The 16,915-nt window shown below is 40.8% G+C and overlaps 1 protein-coding gene across 1 annotated transcript in view; it reads right to left on the reverse strand.

Annotated features, from left to right (window-relative positions):
- The window catches only part of RXFP1 (relaxin family peptide receptor 1), a 36,264-nt gene extending 19,572 nt beyond the window's left edge, over positions 1-16,692 (reverse strand). Inside the window, 2 exon segments of the mRNA XM_086612495.1 lie at positions 15,674-15,829; positions 16,629-16,692. Coding sequence (XP_086468621.1) covers positions 15,674-15,829; positions 16,629-16,692 — 220 coding nt within the window.
- Between the last annotated feature and the right edge of the window lie 223 nt (positions 16,693-16,915).

Below are 16,915 nucleotides of genomic sequence, written 5' to 3' on the forward strand. Positions count from 1 at the left end.
CTTTGACAACGCTCACACCTATGGCACCAATCATTCTTATCCAGCTGGACTGAGTTGAGCTAATGAACTACTAATTACTCTAATCAACTCAAGGTACCTATCCTGCCTACAAGAGGCAGGCCATTTCCTCCTGGCTGTGGAAGATGCAACAGCGTCCCTGGTGCCGCAGCCCAGGCTGGTGAGCAACAACTGGTGACCCCAACGTGATACATCCGCGAGACCCTGGGAAGCCCCGACTCCCTCGCCGAGCCGAGAGCCCTGGCTGCAAAGGAGCCCGAGCCAAAAGAGCCGGAGCCGGGAGCTCGAGCGAGAGTCCTTCGGAGAAGAAGGTAAAGCCGCAAGCCCCGATGTGGTATTCGCGGGAGGGAAGCGTGCTGGAGTTGGATGAATGGGCCGGGTCTCTGCTCACCCATAAAGCCTTTGTGAAAACAAAAATACTAAAACAAAAAGGGGGAATTATGGCACCAATCATTCTTATCCAGCTGGACTGAGTTGAGCTAATGAACTACTAATTACTCTAATCAACTCAAGGTACCTATCCTGCCTACAAGAGGCAGGCCATTTCCTCCTGGCTGCGGAAGATGCAACAGCGTCCCTGGTGCCGCAGCCCAGGCTGGTGAGCAATACACACCCTTTTAGTTTAAAGCATCTCATGTAATGAATATGCACCAGTAGTGTAAATGCTCCTCAGGGTGGCACTCGCTAGCTGGTGAGTCAAAGCATCAGCGATAATTGAAAGCATTACTTTGTAGGGGTGCTTACTGTCAAAGAACATTTATATGAGACCTCTAAGAATGGCTCTGCTTTGTTAGTCAGTACATCATTTGCTAGCTAGCATATGCTAGCAATGGTCCTCTTTCCTGCCTCTTTCACACAGTAATAGTTTAGTTATACTTAAACACCGTTTCTCATGGACATTTCTCTATAAATCTTCATATTTGAGTAAGCATTACTACTGCATCTATTGGCTTCAAAATAGGCAGGGAGAAATAAAATGTATTTACTTCTTTGCAACGGTTCCCATTCTGAAATGGCGTCTGCTTTTTCATGTCACTTTACAACTCAGTTGTTTTCTCAGCTAAGTGGGGAAATTACCTTGACAGCATCTCCTGAAGCCTGCCTGTGGAGTGAGAGCAGATAGAGCTGTTCTGATTGCTGCCTGCCTCTTTACTGTCTAAGCTGAAAAGATGTACTGTACATGGTGATTAATAGATATTATGAAAGATTAAGTAACTTTAGGCAAACAGTCTTTTATCTAGTTATTCGGGTTTTATGCATAAATTGAAAAGATAAAAGATTCAGAGCAATCCAAAATCTTTGTCTTCAGGAATTTCTCCATTAAGAGGAAAGACAGACTTGAAAAGTGCCTTCTTCACTTGAAAATTAGTGTGAACTAATTCATGCCTTGCAAGAATGCCAGCTTCCCACCCAGAGAAGGCATTTAAGCATGCTTTACCATCTTCCTCGAGAGCGCCTGGTATGCTCTGATCCGTTAGCAGTTTTGGCAGGTTAGATCATTAAGCTGATATTCAGAAGCAGCCCAATGCATTGAGGACAAAAGCAAAGATGTTGGCAAACCTGCAGAAATATTGCTCCTGCCTGTTTTAAATGCTCAGCAGAAGTTCAGTTTTAGGATCAACTCACAAAACCGCAACATGGAATCTGTAACTGATGAAGTGAGGAGAACAGATCCTTTGCCAAGCCATGAGTGCCTTCTAAACTTACTGACCTGTAGTTAGGGCTGTAACAAGGTTTCCCTTATCACTATTTCTGAATATTTAACTGGAGCACATCCATCGACTTTCATTTGCAGGACTGGACCCAGCAACTGGGACCAGAAGAAAGCAGTGGGAATACAATGTACGCAGAAAAGATGAGATTTAAGAAGAAAGGAATCTTTCACTGAGAGTTTTTAAACATAAATTTGTGAAGATGTATTAAAAATGACATTATTCTTGGAGTATAATCATACCAAATAAATATTTTGCAGTCAGTAATACAGTCTCTAAGTGTTTTTGGACTTTCTAATTGATAATTACATTCATAGAAAGTATTGGACAATTAACCACTTATCTGAAGATTCTAAATATATAGTTAAAAGTCATAAATTCTGATCCTTCTGTAAGCCAATGAACATATAAAGTATGATTTTTCTGCATTTCCCTGCTTCTGACACTAAAGAGTGGGTAGATGAGATTTTATTCCACCTTTTAGTATTTTAAAGTGCTTCACCATCTGACAAAGCATGTACAAGAGGTGACCATTGCTGCAGTTCACATCTGCAGAGAAAAAGCATGAGCAGTGCCTCCTACACTAATGGGAACGAGGGAGCAGTTCACTGAGAAGGGGAAGTTCACCAGTGTTTTCAAGGAAGTTGAGAGGCAGCTGTGTATTTTTGAGTGGCCATAAAAGAGAAGGGGGAGAAAAGTACGGAGAAGGGAGAAGATGGATTATTTTGTACTGGAAGCATCCCAGTTGTCTGGGGTTTCTGGTCAGTTCATTTGAAATAACAGGCTTTTCTCATGGCATTGATATTCCTGCCTTCTACTAGAAACACAAAGACATATCTGAATATAACAAAACAAGTTATTAAAAGTTTTCTGACCTTCAGAAATATTTGCTTTGGGCCAAAGTTTGTGCCCAAGCCTGGACAGCTTTTATTTTATACAAACTCTTTTGTCAAATCCCAGAAGAATGTATTGTGCAAATAACTATATTTAGTACAACTGTTTGGTGAAGCACTAAATGCCAGAACTGTAAATCACTTTGTGATCATTTAGAGTTTATATAGTAGGTTTATGACCTGTTTCCCTCTGTCAAGACGGGGTTCTCCAAACACTTTAAGAAATGACTGGTAATAGTACTGGTCTTGAAATCCCAAATCTAGCATTTGGGGGAGTACAGCTTAGATGAGAAATTACTTTTTCCTGAGCCAGTTCTAAAATAGATTTATGTTGGCTGCACTTCTGTAAGAAATGGGATCTGAGAAAACAAGGCATCAGCATCCACTATGTGAGATACGCAAAATAAGTAATTACAAAGACGACGTATCTGACTACAGATTAATACACTGTTCCTTGCTAAAAGTTGTCAGTTACTATTTCTGATGGGAAAGGAATGAGGAAGAGTATGCTAATTTTGAGAAACTACAGATTTGAATACTCCTTTCAGTGACAGATCCAAGAAAATACCAGCTTTGTTCAATTAAAGATACCTCTCTTACTCAGTATGGAGTTTTTGAAAAAAACGTCATCTATATGACTTTCCCTTTCTCTTGGCCATGTCTTCATGGGCTGTTATGCAGAGCAGTGCTATCAGGTAAACGCATAAGCACTCTGAAGAGACACTGTGTCACCCTCTGATCTCGCTTTTGCCATTGGTGATCATAACCTATAGATGTATTTCTTTCTGCCAGTTGTTCAAATACACTTTCTCTTGCTGTAAGAAATGACCTCAGGCTTTTAAAAAAGATCTGTTTTAACACAACAAGGAAAACCTGTACCATCCAGACAAGAAGCAATTCCTTTTAAAATGTTTACATAATTGCCCTTTTCACAGTGCTGGGGCATACTGATGCAGCCTAATAACTTACAACAAGACCAAAACCACATGGAGATTTTACAGAGCAGAGTGTTGCAGTGCCTGGAGCATTTGACTCTGGGAGTGAATTTCATAGCCTCAGTTTAGATACCCAAGTGGAAAAAATGAAGAACCTATAAGCTGGACACCTATCAAAGGCAATTTACCCCACACTAAACTGTGTGTCACTGTGCATGGAATGCTTCCTGTACAGGCTGATTACTTGAAATGTATCTTTCCTAATTATATGTGACGGCGCAATCAAGGAAAAACAGACAGGGATTAGATCAATTCAAATAAGGTTTACACTTCTGTGGATGAGCTAGATTACCTGCTTACTCAAGTTGATTCTTGATTTTAAAACAACTTAATTAATCCAGTGCAACTTTAAAGGAAATTGGCAGGCTCAAATTTCCAAAGATAAGCATTGTCTCAATAATGTATCTTCACTCCTGTGAAACACTTGCATAGGGGAGTTTGGTAGTTTATATAACAATACTTTTAAACTATGTAGATTAATTTGATTTTTTTATGGTTTTTCGTGAGGTATTTACAATCTTTTAAATAAATGTGACAGAATAAATTAAACTAATCTAATAGCACGAATATCTCTATAAAACCTCGTGTTGTTTGAAAGTTCCCTTAGCAGTAAACCGCTACTATGGAGACCAGAAGAGACAAAAGTCTAGTGAAATGTAAAACTCCCTCTTAGTTATAAACAATATTTAAAGATCTCAATAATGAAATTGATTAAAAGCCTCCAGAACTTCAACAAAGCTGTTCCATTTGCTGATATTTGCACAACAGTGTAAACCTGATCATTTCGGTGCAATTTCGCTACAGTATTTCAGTACTGTGGATGAATGGCAACAAGTAGTAATGTCAGTGAGAATAAAATCTGGCCATATAAAAGCACATATATGAAAAATTTCCACCTGAAGCTCAAAAATCTGATCTTTTGATAAGTATTTTCTCCATTCTGAACATACTGCTGACTTCCAAGGTTTTTTTTTGTTTTTTTTTGTTCTTTGTAAACAGAATTTACTATCTAGAGCTCAAAACTGCTCGGTGTCTCATACACTTATATCTCACATTTGAAGTATGATGGAAAAAAAAATGCCATGCCAGGAAAAGATGAGACTAACTATAACATTATTTATCATTAATATTAATTGAAATATAAAATCACCAAATTATTCTGCAATGTGCTGAGGCGAATATGAGAAACTCAGACCCTTTGAAATTTCTCATCCCTTATGAGCAATCTTGTAATATTGAAACATATACCTTTTGTACAGATGCTTTGAAACATCCCATAGAAATTTAGATTTCTGCTATGGACATCTAGACGATGATTTAGTGAATCTATAGAACTGCAATAACTCTTTGTAAGTTTATAGACCTTCAAAGAACACATACGAAAACAGCATGACATCTATATAGATTGTTATTACTTTCATCCTCTTGAATTTTATAGGGCCTTTTAAGAAAGAGGTAGTGCATTATAACTTATTTAATAAGGCAAGCCAGTCACCCGGTGACTGCATGGCACGCAGTAACAGATGAGGTCTGTGCTTTTAGAGGTAAATAGGGGCAAAACTTCAAACAGCCGCTCCCTGCCTCAGTTCTTTTGGAAACCTGTGTCTGTGATTTTCAGCCTAGGAGCTGGACAGAGCTTAATGAACATCCATAAGTGAACTTTGCATCTGGGGAGCTGAATGCTGCCTTTTGTTCAGAGCCTTCCTAGGCCTGGAAGCAACACAATGGTAAGTACATTGAGCCGGTGAAGAACTCCTCCAGAGAGTCAGAAACATCTTAAATTAAATCTGCATGCCTGTTCTTGCTTCACTGGACTGGAAAAATGTGGCTATGACACTGATTAAAAAACAAACGCAGACACACTACAAGCATTGCCTCACTGCCAAAAAAAAACAGTTTTGCAGAACTATCAGCAAAATTGTCCAGAAGCCAAATTTCTAAACACCGAGGAAACTTGTGCTCTCAAAATAGCTTAGGCTGCTTTGTTCCATTAACTACTACATAATTAAAGACCCTGCTTTTGAAAGAAGATAAAATGAAACACCCTAGCATGGTATTCTTTCCATTCCTCTTTTATTATTGCTAGTAAGTAGAGTGATAGCCAAATATGTAACAGCAGTTGCTGTTTTTTTAATGTCACATTCGCAGTGCAACAGTCCAGTCTACAGAGGTGCAAGCGATCAGCATCGCTTGCATCACACGATGCATGTGATTTGGTTTTGAAATTATAAGAGTTCTGAAGTGTTTGCATTTTTAACACTTCTTATGCTAAAATACTTTTATTTTAAATATGACTTATACCTGTGTTATCTGCACATAAACATATCCTCTAGAGATTTACTAGTAATAAATGCAGAACCTATGTCAATAATCAGTTCAGAGATGGAGTATAAGAGCTGCTCAATATCACAAAATGACAGTAACTCTAATGTTAAACAAAACATGAACCATGTCTACTTGATTCCCGATTAAGTTTAAGAAAAGAAGAATGAAGGCATGTGTTTTTGACAGATCTCACAGACTACATGGACAGATACTGTATTTTATACCTCCCATTTCTGTGACATGCTGCAGGAGATCACAACCTAGATTTCTTCATCCCATTAAGAAAAAAAAAAAAAAATCAGGGCTGGTAGTACTTCCAAACAATCTTATCCAGTACCATTTAGGAAGGCTAGCACATGAGTCACAAACATTGTTTTTTGAAACATCTGAGCTTTTAATCAGTTTTCTAACTTAGGTAAGTTATGATTCTTTGCTCACTAAGGACAGTGGGAGCCTTTCCATTGATTTTAGTGGAGTCAGTCCAAGTCAGTTCTCATCAGGCTCAGCCTTGCTTCATAAAGCACGTTGTGGTCAAAAGCCCAGGTGGTGTAACAGAAGATTTTATATCAGTCTTACTGTTTGCATTTTAAATTAGAACATGACATCATAAATCCAATAACTACATATATTTTGACTGCATGTTTGGGTACTATCAAACCCTAATGGAAGTTAGAAAAAAACATTTAAATCTGAGAGCAGGACTATTTATCAAGAAATGAGTGCACCTGTACATTACATCCAAGGGATTTTCAGAACTTTCAACTACAAGATGTTAACACAGTGATAAATACATCAGAGACAAAGCAGTAGGGCTTAATCTCAGGCTTCAAGATATATCATAAAATATGCTTTCAAATTGGCCAGGTAAGATGTAAAGTCCAGAGCTTCCCCTGAAAGGAGAAAAGCTCAGTATCTTTTGAGATCTGATTATGTTTTCATATTTCTCCATTTACAGTTTGGTATCAAACTAAATTCAAGAGATGATGGGTGGCTTTGGAACAAGAGATCTGAGGTAAGCTACGCTGTGATTTACTGGGAGGCTTCTCCCAAGAACTGACATCAAATTAGCATCACAGTGAATTTATAGTTATGGTGAACAAATCATGCTGACTATCCAGCAGAATGGCTGGAACATTAGGGTCAATTGCAACAAAGGAAAAACAAATATTCAGTCTCTCGATTTAAAATTTAACTGCATTGAGAATTTTTGCAGCACTTTGTAATTAGCATGATACAACTACAAATTGATAACTGACCCAGTGTTTTATCTGGAAGAGATAACGACACAGAAGTTCATAGAATCATAGAATGGTTAGGGCTGGAAGGGACCTTCAAAGGTCATCTAGTCCAACCCCCTTGCAAGGAACAGGGATATCTCCAACTAGATCAGGTTGCTCAGGGCCTCATCCAACCTGGCCTTGAACGTCTCCAGGGATGGAGCATCCACCACCTCTCTGGGCAACCTGTTCCAGTGTTCTACAACTCTTATGGTAAAAAATTTTTTTCCTAATATCCAACCTGAATCTACCTCCCTCTATTTTAAAACCATTACCCCTTGTCCTATCACAACTGGCCCTCCTGAACAGCCTCTCCCCATCTTTCTTGTAGGCCCCCTTGAGGTACTGGAAGACAGCTATAAGGTCACCCCGGAGCCTCCTCTTCTCCAGGCTGAACAGCCCCAACTCTTTCAGCCTGTCCTCATAGGAAAGGTGCTCCAGCCCTCTTATCATCTTCGTGGCCCTCCTCTGGACCCTCTCCAACTGGTCCATGTCCGTCTTATGTTGGGGACTCCAGAACTGGACGCAGTACTCCAAGTGAGGTCTCACGAGGGCAGAGTAGAGGGGGAGAATCACCTCCCTCGACCTGCTGGCCACACTCCTCTTGATGCAGCCCAGGATGCGGTTGGCCTTCTGGGCTGCAAGAGCACATTGCCGGCTCATATTGAGCTTCTCGTCCACCAGTACTCCCAAGTCCTTCTCCTCAGGGCTGCTCTCGATCCATTCTCAGCCCAGTCTGTATTTGTGCCTGGGATTGCCACGACCCAGATGTAGGACCTTGCACTTGGCCTGGTTAAACTTCATGAGGTTGGTACGGGCCCACCTCTCCAGCCTGTCAAGGTCCCTCTGGATGGCATCCCTCCCTTCCAGCGTGTCGACGGCACCACACAGCTTGGTGTCATCGGCGAACTTGCTGAGGGTGCACTCCATGCCACTGTCCACGTCACCGACAAAGATGTTGAAGAGGGCCGGGCCCAACACGGACCCCTGAGGGACGCCACTTGTGACCGGTCTCCACTTGGACATCGAGCCGTTGACCACTACTCTCTGAGTGCGGCCATTGAGCCAATTCCTTATCCACCGAGTGGTCCATCCATCAAACCCATGCCTCTCTAGTTTAGAGAGAAGAATGTCGTGTGGGACAGTGTCAAAAGCTTTGCACAAGTCCAGGTAGATGACATCCATTGGTCGACCCTTGTCCACCGATGCTGTCACCCCATCATAAAAGGCCACCAAGTTGGTGGACTGATAACATCACACTTCTATCACTGCATGTAATAGTAGGAATACTTTATTCAGAAAAAGCTGACCCTTATCTAGGACAAAAGTTTGCTCATTCAGCCCTCTAAGTAGATAGCATATCACAAAACTTTTAAAAAGAAAACATTAAATGCTTATATGTAATTTTAAAAATGTAAATACTTAACTAGGGAGCAGATTAAGGATTATTTTTTGTCTAAAGCTACTCGGAGTGTTGACATTTTGAAAAAAAAATCCATAGATGATTATTGACAGCGTTACTTGTCTTCTGTCCAAATTAGTAGAGTACGTTTATGTTATGGTTTAACTTTTTATGTGTTTGCAATTTGTCACATTTCAGCATTTGTTCATCTAAACAAACACACACTTTAAGATAATAAAACACATATGGCCTTAGTGAAAAGCTAAATCATAAATGCTATTGTTCTTTTTGTTTGGTGTTAATCAACTGCTGTTTTTATCTTCTGTTGTTGACTTTTGTTTTGTTTATTGTTAAGTGTCACTGTCAAGAAGAGATTTTAAAATGCTTCTTTATGAATATGTACTTGGGAATACATACTTGGCATTTTTTACTATGCCATTGAGCTTCAAAGAGCTTTGCCTAGAGATTGTTTAAAATACATCAACAGTAATGTTGCAGCAGTAATGCCTTCAATGTGAGAAATACTCTTTACTCTACTTGTTTTAGTAACAATTCCCATGTCAACGTTGCCGTAGCATTAGGTGAGTAGAATTTGCGTTTATCCTTCTCACATTTAAAAAAGCAATGAAGTAAACAAACGTTCTAACCTCCCATCTATAAACATCAAGTACAGACAGAATCAAATCTTACAGCTGTAAATAAACTGGAAAAGCTGTTCCCTTGAAAATTAGGCTGAAGCCATTACATTTGAAATCAAACATAGTCTCAGTAGGACAAACACTATCAAAAGTTCTGCTTTGCCAGCTTGAGCTTTAATCAAGCTTGGGCACAGAAGGATGCTGGAATTGCTTCATTTTTTTGCACATCTTGGGTTTTGCTGACAGATACAAAAATAACTCCAAGGGAAACTGTTTAACATTGCACTTGGTCTTTTTAAGGACTCAGTGCTTCAGAAAGGATGAGCATGAGGCAAAACAGCAGAGGACAATTTACTGCCATACTCGAGCCTAAAAAAGGAAGTCCTTAAAACCATAAGCTTTTATGAAAAATTATGAAACTTTAAAGAAATCATTTTTATTTTAAAATATCGTATTCATGACAAATTTGCAGAGACACCCGCTTCTACTCGATGGACTGTGTTTTCAAGTTCAAATGGTAAGATCATATTTTCCATGCACATTTAAGGCCACCTAACAATATTTCAAAACAAATCTCCCATCACTTCAGGCATGATAAATTTCTAGCCTCCTCATCTTATTGCAGTTTACTACGTTGCCTCAAGCTCTTCCCCATCAGGATATCACACACAGAATTTTATCAGGTTTGGAAACCCAACTGGGTGAAAAAGGCACGTGAATTTTCAAAGATGAGTGGCTTCACTCTACTGTGTCATATTGACTACAACTCATCCCTTTCCAGAAGTGGAAGAAATGCTGAAGATGAACTGACCAGCAGGATGTCCACACTCTGAGATTAAGGACTAGTCCGGCAGTTTCAGACCTAGAGTCACTTCCCGATTCTGCCTATGATCCTAATTTCAGGTCATTTCACTTCTCTGGGCCTTAGTTTATGTTTGTTATTTGGAAGTGGAGAGCATGGTGGAAGCAAAAGAGGAAGTAGGTTGGAAGATGGCACCATGAAGCCAATCTTTACATGATTGGGTTAAGTGTGAACAGCAATTACAGCACATCTGAAAACAGATCTCTCAGTGAGGATTAAGTTTAGTTTTAAATACTTAATAATCATATTTTGCTGTTACTGGGCACGCACTGCATGAAACAGCTTTAATATTGCAAATCTCAAAGATTACAATAACTAGCCTTATAGGAATGAAGTGAGGAACAAGAGAACTTTACTCATTAAAAGAGAAAAAGGATAGAATTGCTACAAGGTACTTGGAATGCCTAGTTTCTGTATTTTCAGAGGCTCCTATAACATTCATCTCTTTCACTCATGCTCTTTTTGTTTCAAAGGCATTTAAAGGCTTTTACAAAGTAATTCTCTCTCAGAATATCTATGTGTGCTTTGTATTCTAGTCACTTCTCTGCTTGTTTCATTCTCTGGTGCTGCTCAAAACTGCTATTTCAGTAATTGCAGTTGCTGTTAATATTCTGCACACTTAGCGGCTTGTATTGAACAGCTGGACTTTGGATTTTCTTAGGGTTTCTTATTTTCCAGAGTACCTGTTTTTTTTTTTCCAAACAACTGCATTATGGTTTTCAAAAGAAGTAAGTTGCAGTTGTGTTTATTTTTGTTGTTGTTTGGTTTTGGTGGTTTTTTTTTTGGGGGGGGAGCTGGTTAGTTGTTGTTTCGGTTGTTTTTTTATTGCTGTTGTTTTCCCCCTCCCCCTTTTCTTCATCAGTATTATTCTTTCCATCACAGAAAGAACAGGTAGTTTTTTTTTCCATGACAGATTTTTACTTTGTGTTTGCTTATAATACTGATGTGTACATAAGATATGTGCAGGCCTTCACTGTAGGATTTTTCTGTAGACTTAGTATAATACTCTATCATTACTGAAGAAATCACTAGTGAAGCCCTTGCTTTAGCTAGCCGTGCTTCAGATAGATACAGGCGCTTAAAAAAAAGTATTTCTGAATTCCTTCAAGAGTCTACACTGATTTTTTTTCCCTCTCCACACTTGTTGGATTGAATGTTGTAGACTGGCCACCTCAAAGCTCTTATTTAAAATTATGCAAGATGAAAGTTTGCAAGAATTTAAAAGTTGAGCTACGTAATCAGATTACCGTGTGGATACAATTAAAATTTCTAATGTTACTGCATGAAACAACCACTATACTGGAACAGTTTCATTTTCAACTGCTTTTCTGTAACCAGGAGCAATGACTACAACTGAAAACTAGTTGTATGTTTAAAAAATGGGTAGAAGGAATCAGATATAACTGCTGGCATAAGGCAGGCAAACTAAAGTGATCCTGGGGAACTGCAGGAAAAAAAAAAAAAGGCCAGATAGTTTCTTTGTCTTGGGAGCTAAGAAATGAGGCTTCCTTTCTTGGACTTTAAACAAGATGAATGGTCACAAAACAGAACTATGCCATAAAGATCTTCACACCTCCTACAGTGTAGGGGTGATGCAGAAAAACTCATCAGGACATTCCATAGTCTCAAGCAGGGTAGTGACTCTTCCTTTATTCGAACAACGAAGTTTGACTTCGACACTAGTTTTTGAGAAAACGCTACTGTTGAATATGACCTTAATGTGTTATACATGGCATGCATTTCTAAATGGGAAAATGGGGTCAAGATACGAGTAAAAAACACTAATAGTGTAGTTTTCCTAGTAAGTCAATACAATGAGTCTTCATCTTATGTAATTTAAGCTTCCAGAAATTAAGGCCAACTCATCCTTGAATTACTATACCCAGAACAGGCTTCAGTATTGCACCTGAATTGTCTTGCAGGCTATACTGTCTGGTACATCCCATGATGAAACTGTGTATAACCTAATTGCCATTTCATCAAGCTGCACACTTTCAGCAAGTCCTTGTAAGACAGACTTTCTGGTACTATACAGAAAGGAAATATGCATAAACCAACTGTATTATGGTGCTTAGATTTCTTAAACATTAAGAGAGCACCACTGTCAGCAATTTCTGCCACTGTAGGGAAATATAATTACAGAAAAATAATAGAACAAGAGCCAGTTTTTTTCAGGATTTTGATTACTGGCAATGGAAAGTATGTTTATGCATCAGTGAATAACATAAAACTAGAAAAAGTTGCAGGTTCATTAAATGGGATTAGAGTTAAAAGTGACTTTCACATGGAGTAAGATGCTGAAATTTGATAGGCATAGGAATAAGATAATACACATACTTACAAAAATCAGCTTCACATATATACAACGAGAACAACTGTTTTCAAAACCTCATTAACTTTTCTGAGAACACTTGTGAAAAATACCTTTACCATATTTTGTTTGAAATTTCTTTCAGAAAATGTCTTTCTGTATATATAGCTTGGAAGATTCACTTCATATTTCAGTTCTTCCCACTCTGCTCCCCAGCTCTGATGACAGCATGCCTGGCTGGGACAGGCAGAGCATTCACCTGCTTGGTTCCAGGAAGCTGGAGGCAGCGCGTGAGGCAGAGTGCCATGTATCTGGCTGCCCTCCATGGCTACAAGCAAGCTACTAAGGAATAGGAAGTATGGTTTCCCCATCTGCCATGGATCAGCAGCTCTGGAGAGCAGCTCTGAAACTATCCAGGCTGTTAGTGAGCTGACAATACCAGTAAATAAAATGTGCTAGCACTGATTTTCTCTCCCTGTGGTCATAGCTTACAGCCAAATGGCTAAGCTCTCTTCTCGCAAAATACGGGGATGCCTTTCCCAGACTATTGTCGTGGTTTTAGGCTGATCCAGCAACTAAAACTCACACAGTCTCTCCTTCTCCAGTAAAGTAGAGAGGAGAGGAAAAAAAAAACACCAAAGGGACTGAGGGTTGAGACAAGAACAGAGGGAGCACCCACCAACCATGGTCCTGGGCAAAACAGGCAGAGCTTTTCTCAAAGCAAAACAGTTTATTAATGATTACTTAGAAGGGCAAAGGGAAACAAAAACCGATTACTCGAGAGGACAGAAAGAAACAAAACCAGATCTTAAAACCGACACCTTCCCCCCCCCCTTCCTTTTCCTCCCGGCTCTACCTCCTCCCCCCAGCAGCACAGGGGGCAGGGACTGGGGGAGTGCAGGTCAGTTCATTCCGTGCTGTTACTGCTGCCTCTTTCTTAAAGGAGGAGGAGTCCTTACACCCTTTTCCCCTGCTCCAATGGATCCCCTACCCGCGAGGAAAAATCCACAAACTTCTCCAGCGTGAGTCCAGCCCACTGGAAACAATCCTTCCCCACAGATTGCTCCGGTGTGGGCTTTACCACAGTCTCGGGTACTTAGGGAGCTGTAGCCACTCGCTCCGGCGTGGGTCGTCACTCAGACTCCAGATGCCTCTCTGCCTTGTCGCGCACCCCAACACGACCATCCTCAGGCTCAGGCATCTTCTCCCCACGGGCTGCGAGTGGGTCTCTGCTCCACCGAGGCCGTCCTGGTTGCAGGGGGGCCGCCTGCTATCTCACCATCAGCCGCAGGGGAAACTCGGCTCCGGCACACCTCCTCCCGCTCCATCCTCACTGACCTGCTGTCGATGCGGCTGTTTCTCTCAGATCTCAGTCCTCTCAAGGTGAACTCAGCCCAGTGGGCACCCCGGGAGTGGGGTGTCCCCGAGTTCCCCAGCTGGCTCCGCCGCTGCCATTCTCCGTGGGCGGCGCCGGCCCGACGCAGGCAGCTGCCCGGCCGGGAGCCAGGGAGCGGGGGCAGTGCCCTCCTCCCTTCTCTGGTCGATCCTGGGCGAAGCACCTTTTCCGGTTCCCTTGTCCTGACTTAAATAGGGCAATTCGCAGAGGCGCCCTATTGGCTCAACCCCGAGGGGGATGGCAGTCTGATCTGGTGGCCAGAACTAAGCCTAACCCGGTTCCAAAACCGGGGAGGTCACAGGGACCAAAACCCCTCTCCTGCCACCAGAACCACCCCCTGCTCCACATCAAACCATGACAACTATCCCAGGTCTGTGCCACCTCTGAGCTGTGTCCAGGCACTGCTTGAGAGATGCTGCTCAGCACAGACTAAAGTTGTGTCAGGCCGATGCTCAGAAATAAGCAGTGTGGACAGGTAAGTGGCAGTGCAAAGCCCATGCCCTTGCTTTGTCCTGGTTTTAGCTGGGACAGAGTTAGTTTTTCTTTTTAGTAGCTAGAAGAGCTCGGTGTTTTGGATTTAGTATGGGAGTCATCGTGAGAAGAATGTTGATAGCACACTGATGTTTATAGCTGGTACTGAGACATTAAGGACTTTTCAGCTTCCCATGTTTTACCAGTGCGCAGGAACACAACAGTCTGAGGTGGGGAGCACAGCCAGGACGAAGGGTCCGCAACTCCCCTTATGATTTGAACTCAGATTTAGGATTGAGGCCCAAATTGGCCAATGGAGTATCATGTATCATGCAACACCACATCTAGTATACAGATGAGGGTTGACTGAGAAGTTCGGAATTCTTTTGTATGGGACTCCCTCAGTCTCTCAGAGTTCTTTCTCTCTCTCTCTTGCTTTCTTTTCAGGCCTCTCACTTGTCTGGGATTGCATTATCAGGACTTACCTGTTTTGGGATGACTTGCCAGGCCAGGTCAGGCATTCGTGGTCATCAGGTGGTGAGCAATTACATTATGCACCACTAGCTTGTACATATTTTTAATATATGTATTCATATGTTATTATTATTTTATCACTATTAATTTCACATTATTATTATTAAATTGTTCTTATCTCAATCCATGAGTCTCCTTCCCTTTTTCCCCTTTAATTCTCTTCCCCATTCCCCAGGCGGTTGGGGAGGGTGAGCAACTGGCTGCATGGTGTTTAGTTGCCAGCCAGGCTAAACAACGACAGCCTTATTCAATTTGCAGCCAGGGTAATGCTTACAAACCAATTCAAGTTCACAGCTACTATCTGGCGGGGCAAGGATTGACAAGGATCACAACAGCAGGCACCAATACGTATTCCCTCAGAATTTGACACTTCCAAACCGCCAAACCAGGTAGCAGTACAGCTTGTACGGCACACTCATACAGCCACAGTTTTTCTCCTGAGTTAGGACATAAAAGATTTCTCAAAAATCTTGAAAATTCTTCTAAATTACATTTCCCAACCAGATTTAAAAGTCACATTAAGCTTAGTACAAACTCTGTTTGTGCATACGTCTACCTCTCCTCAGTGGAAATGTTTACTAGATCATGTCTGTCTATTTGTACACATCAAAACACCACATGCAAACAAGTTTAAAGCAGAGATAAAATTGCATAAACTGATACCATACACAAACAAAAGTGTGGTCCTTCCTTCCTAGCAAAACCAAATAGCCTGTTGGTATCCTCTGCAAAACATTCAACTTCCTTATTGCTAACACTGCAACTCTGCTTAGAGTGAGCAGTGCACAGGTTTCAGTGGCTGCAGATGCCAGACATGAAGGAAAGTCTAAGCCACGTACCACAGTTGTCTTCATCAGCCCGATTCCCGCAGTCATCCTCACCGTTACAGTGAAGTTGTTGAGGCAAACATTTTGTGATATTGCCACATGGAAAGTAGCCCAGGGGGCACCTGGCACCGACTCCAGACACATGGTCTTCCAAAGAGTCATGAATGACTAAATAGAAACAGAAATAATATGCTTACATTAAGATATGCTCTTGATGTTTAAAGATCATTAAGATTATGCGTTTATAAATACTCATTTGCATTTGAATCTGAATATCAAGTGATAAATACATATTAGTTCATTGGACATGCAATTACAGTAGTATATTAAGTGCTTGGCAACTTGGCAAGAAACATCTGTATTATCAGCTAATTAAAATTTGCTTTGAGATGAAGCAACCAGGTAATTCCTTCCCACGCATCCTAGGAATAAAATGGAAATGCTAACCATATAAGACAAATGAACCTAAGGCCGCTATTTAAAAGGATTGTTTTGTTTTACACTAGAAATTAATTTATTATAGTAATATACCAGATAAGCTAGGCAGATATGGATTATATTGATTTATGCTGAAATTATAGACCCAAATAGATGAGTCCTCTTTATATAAAGTCAGAATTATATATTTTTAAATGTAGGCTAATTTTAAAGCAATTACTAGATGTAAAATTATCAAGGATCAAAGAATGAGGAAAGTAAGACCAAATCTGTGATGCAGTTTTGCTGAAGAATGACTAAGACGACACAAAAGTGCCATTATGAACCCTTTGGAAGACTTGTCAGCCTGGTCCAAAAAACTTGGCGATATTGTTCAGAATCTATCTGTCTGAAGTTTAGATACACAGATGCGGTTCTGTTAAACCCATTGCTTATAGGAAGTAATTCCACAGAATACAGGGACCTCATTCAAGCAGTGCTGAAGGAAAAAGTAGAGGGATGCTGAAAAAGGACAACTGGAGGACTCTACCTGTCCCCTGTTCCTCAGGTCTCTGTGCTATAGCAGCTCTGATGACCCAAGTTTGTAGATGCATGACACCTTACCTGTCTCTCCAGTGCACTTGAGGCACAAATTCTGCCACTACCACTTTTTCAAGGGTAAGTGCAACAGATCTACTGCTTTTGTAACGGACTACAGGGTGCCAGCTCAGATTTCTTGTCATACAAGATCAACTTCTTCCCAGGAGCATACGAGGGAGAAGGTTTTAAAGTACTGTAGAACACAATTTGTTCACTCTCCAACATATTGGAAATGGC

The sequence above is a fragment of the Tauraco erythrolophus genome, chromosome 5, assembly GCF_009769465.1.
Source record: "Tauraco erythrolophus isolate bTauEry1 chromosome 5, bTauEry1.pri, whole genome shotgun sequence".
NCBI classification, from domain to species: Eukaryota; Metazoa; Chordata; class Aves; order Musophagiformes; family Musophagidae; genus Tauraco; species Tauraco erythrolophus.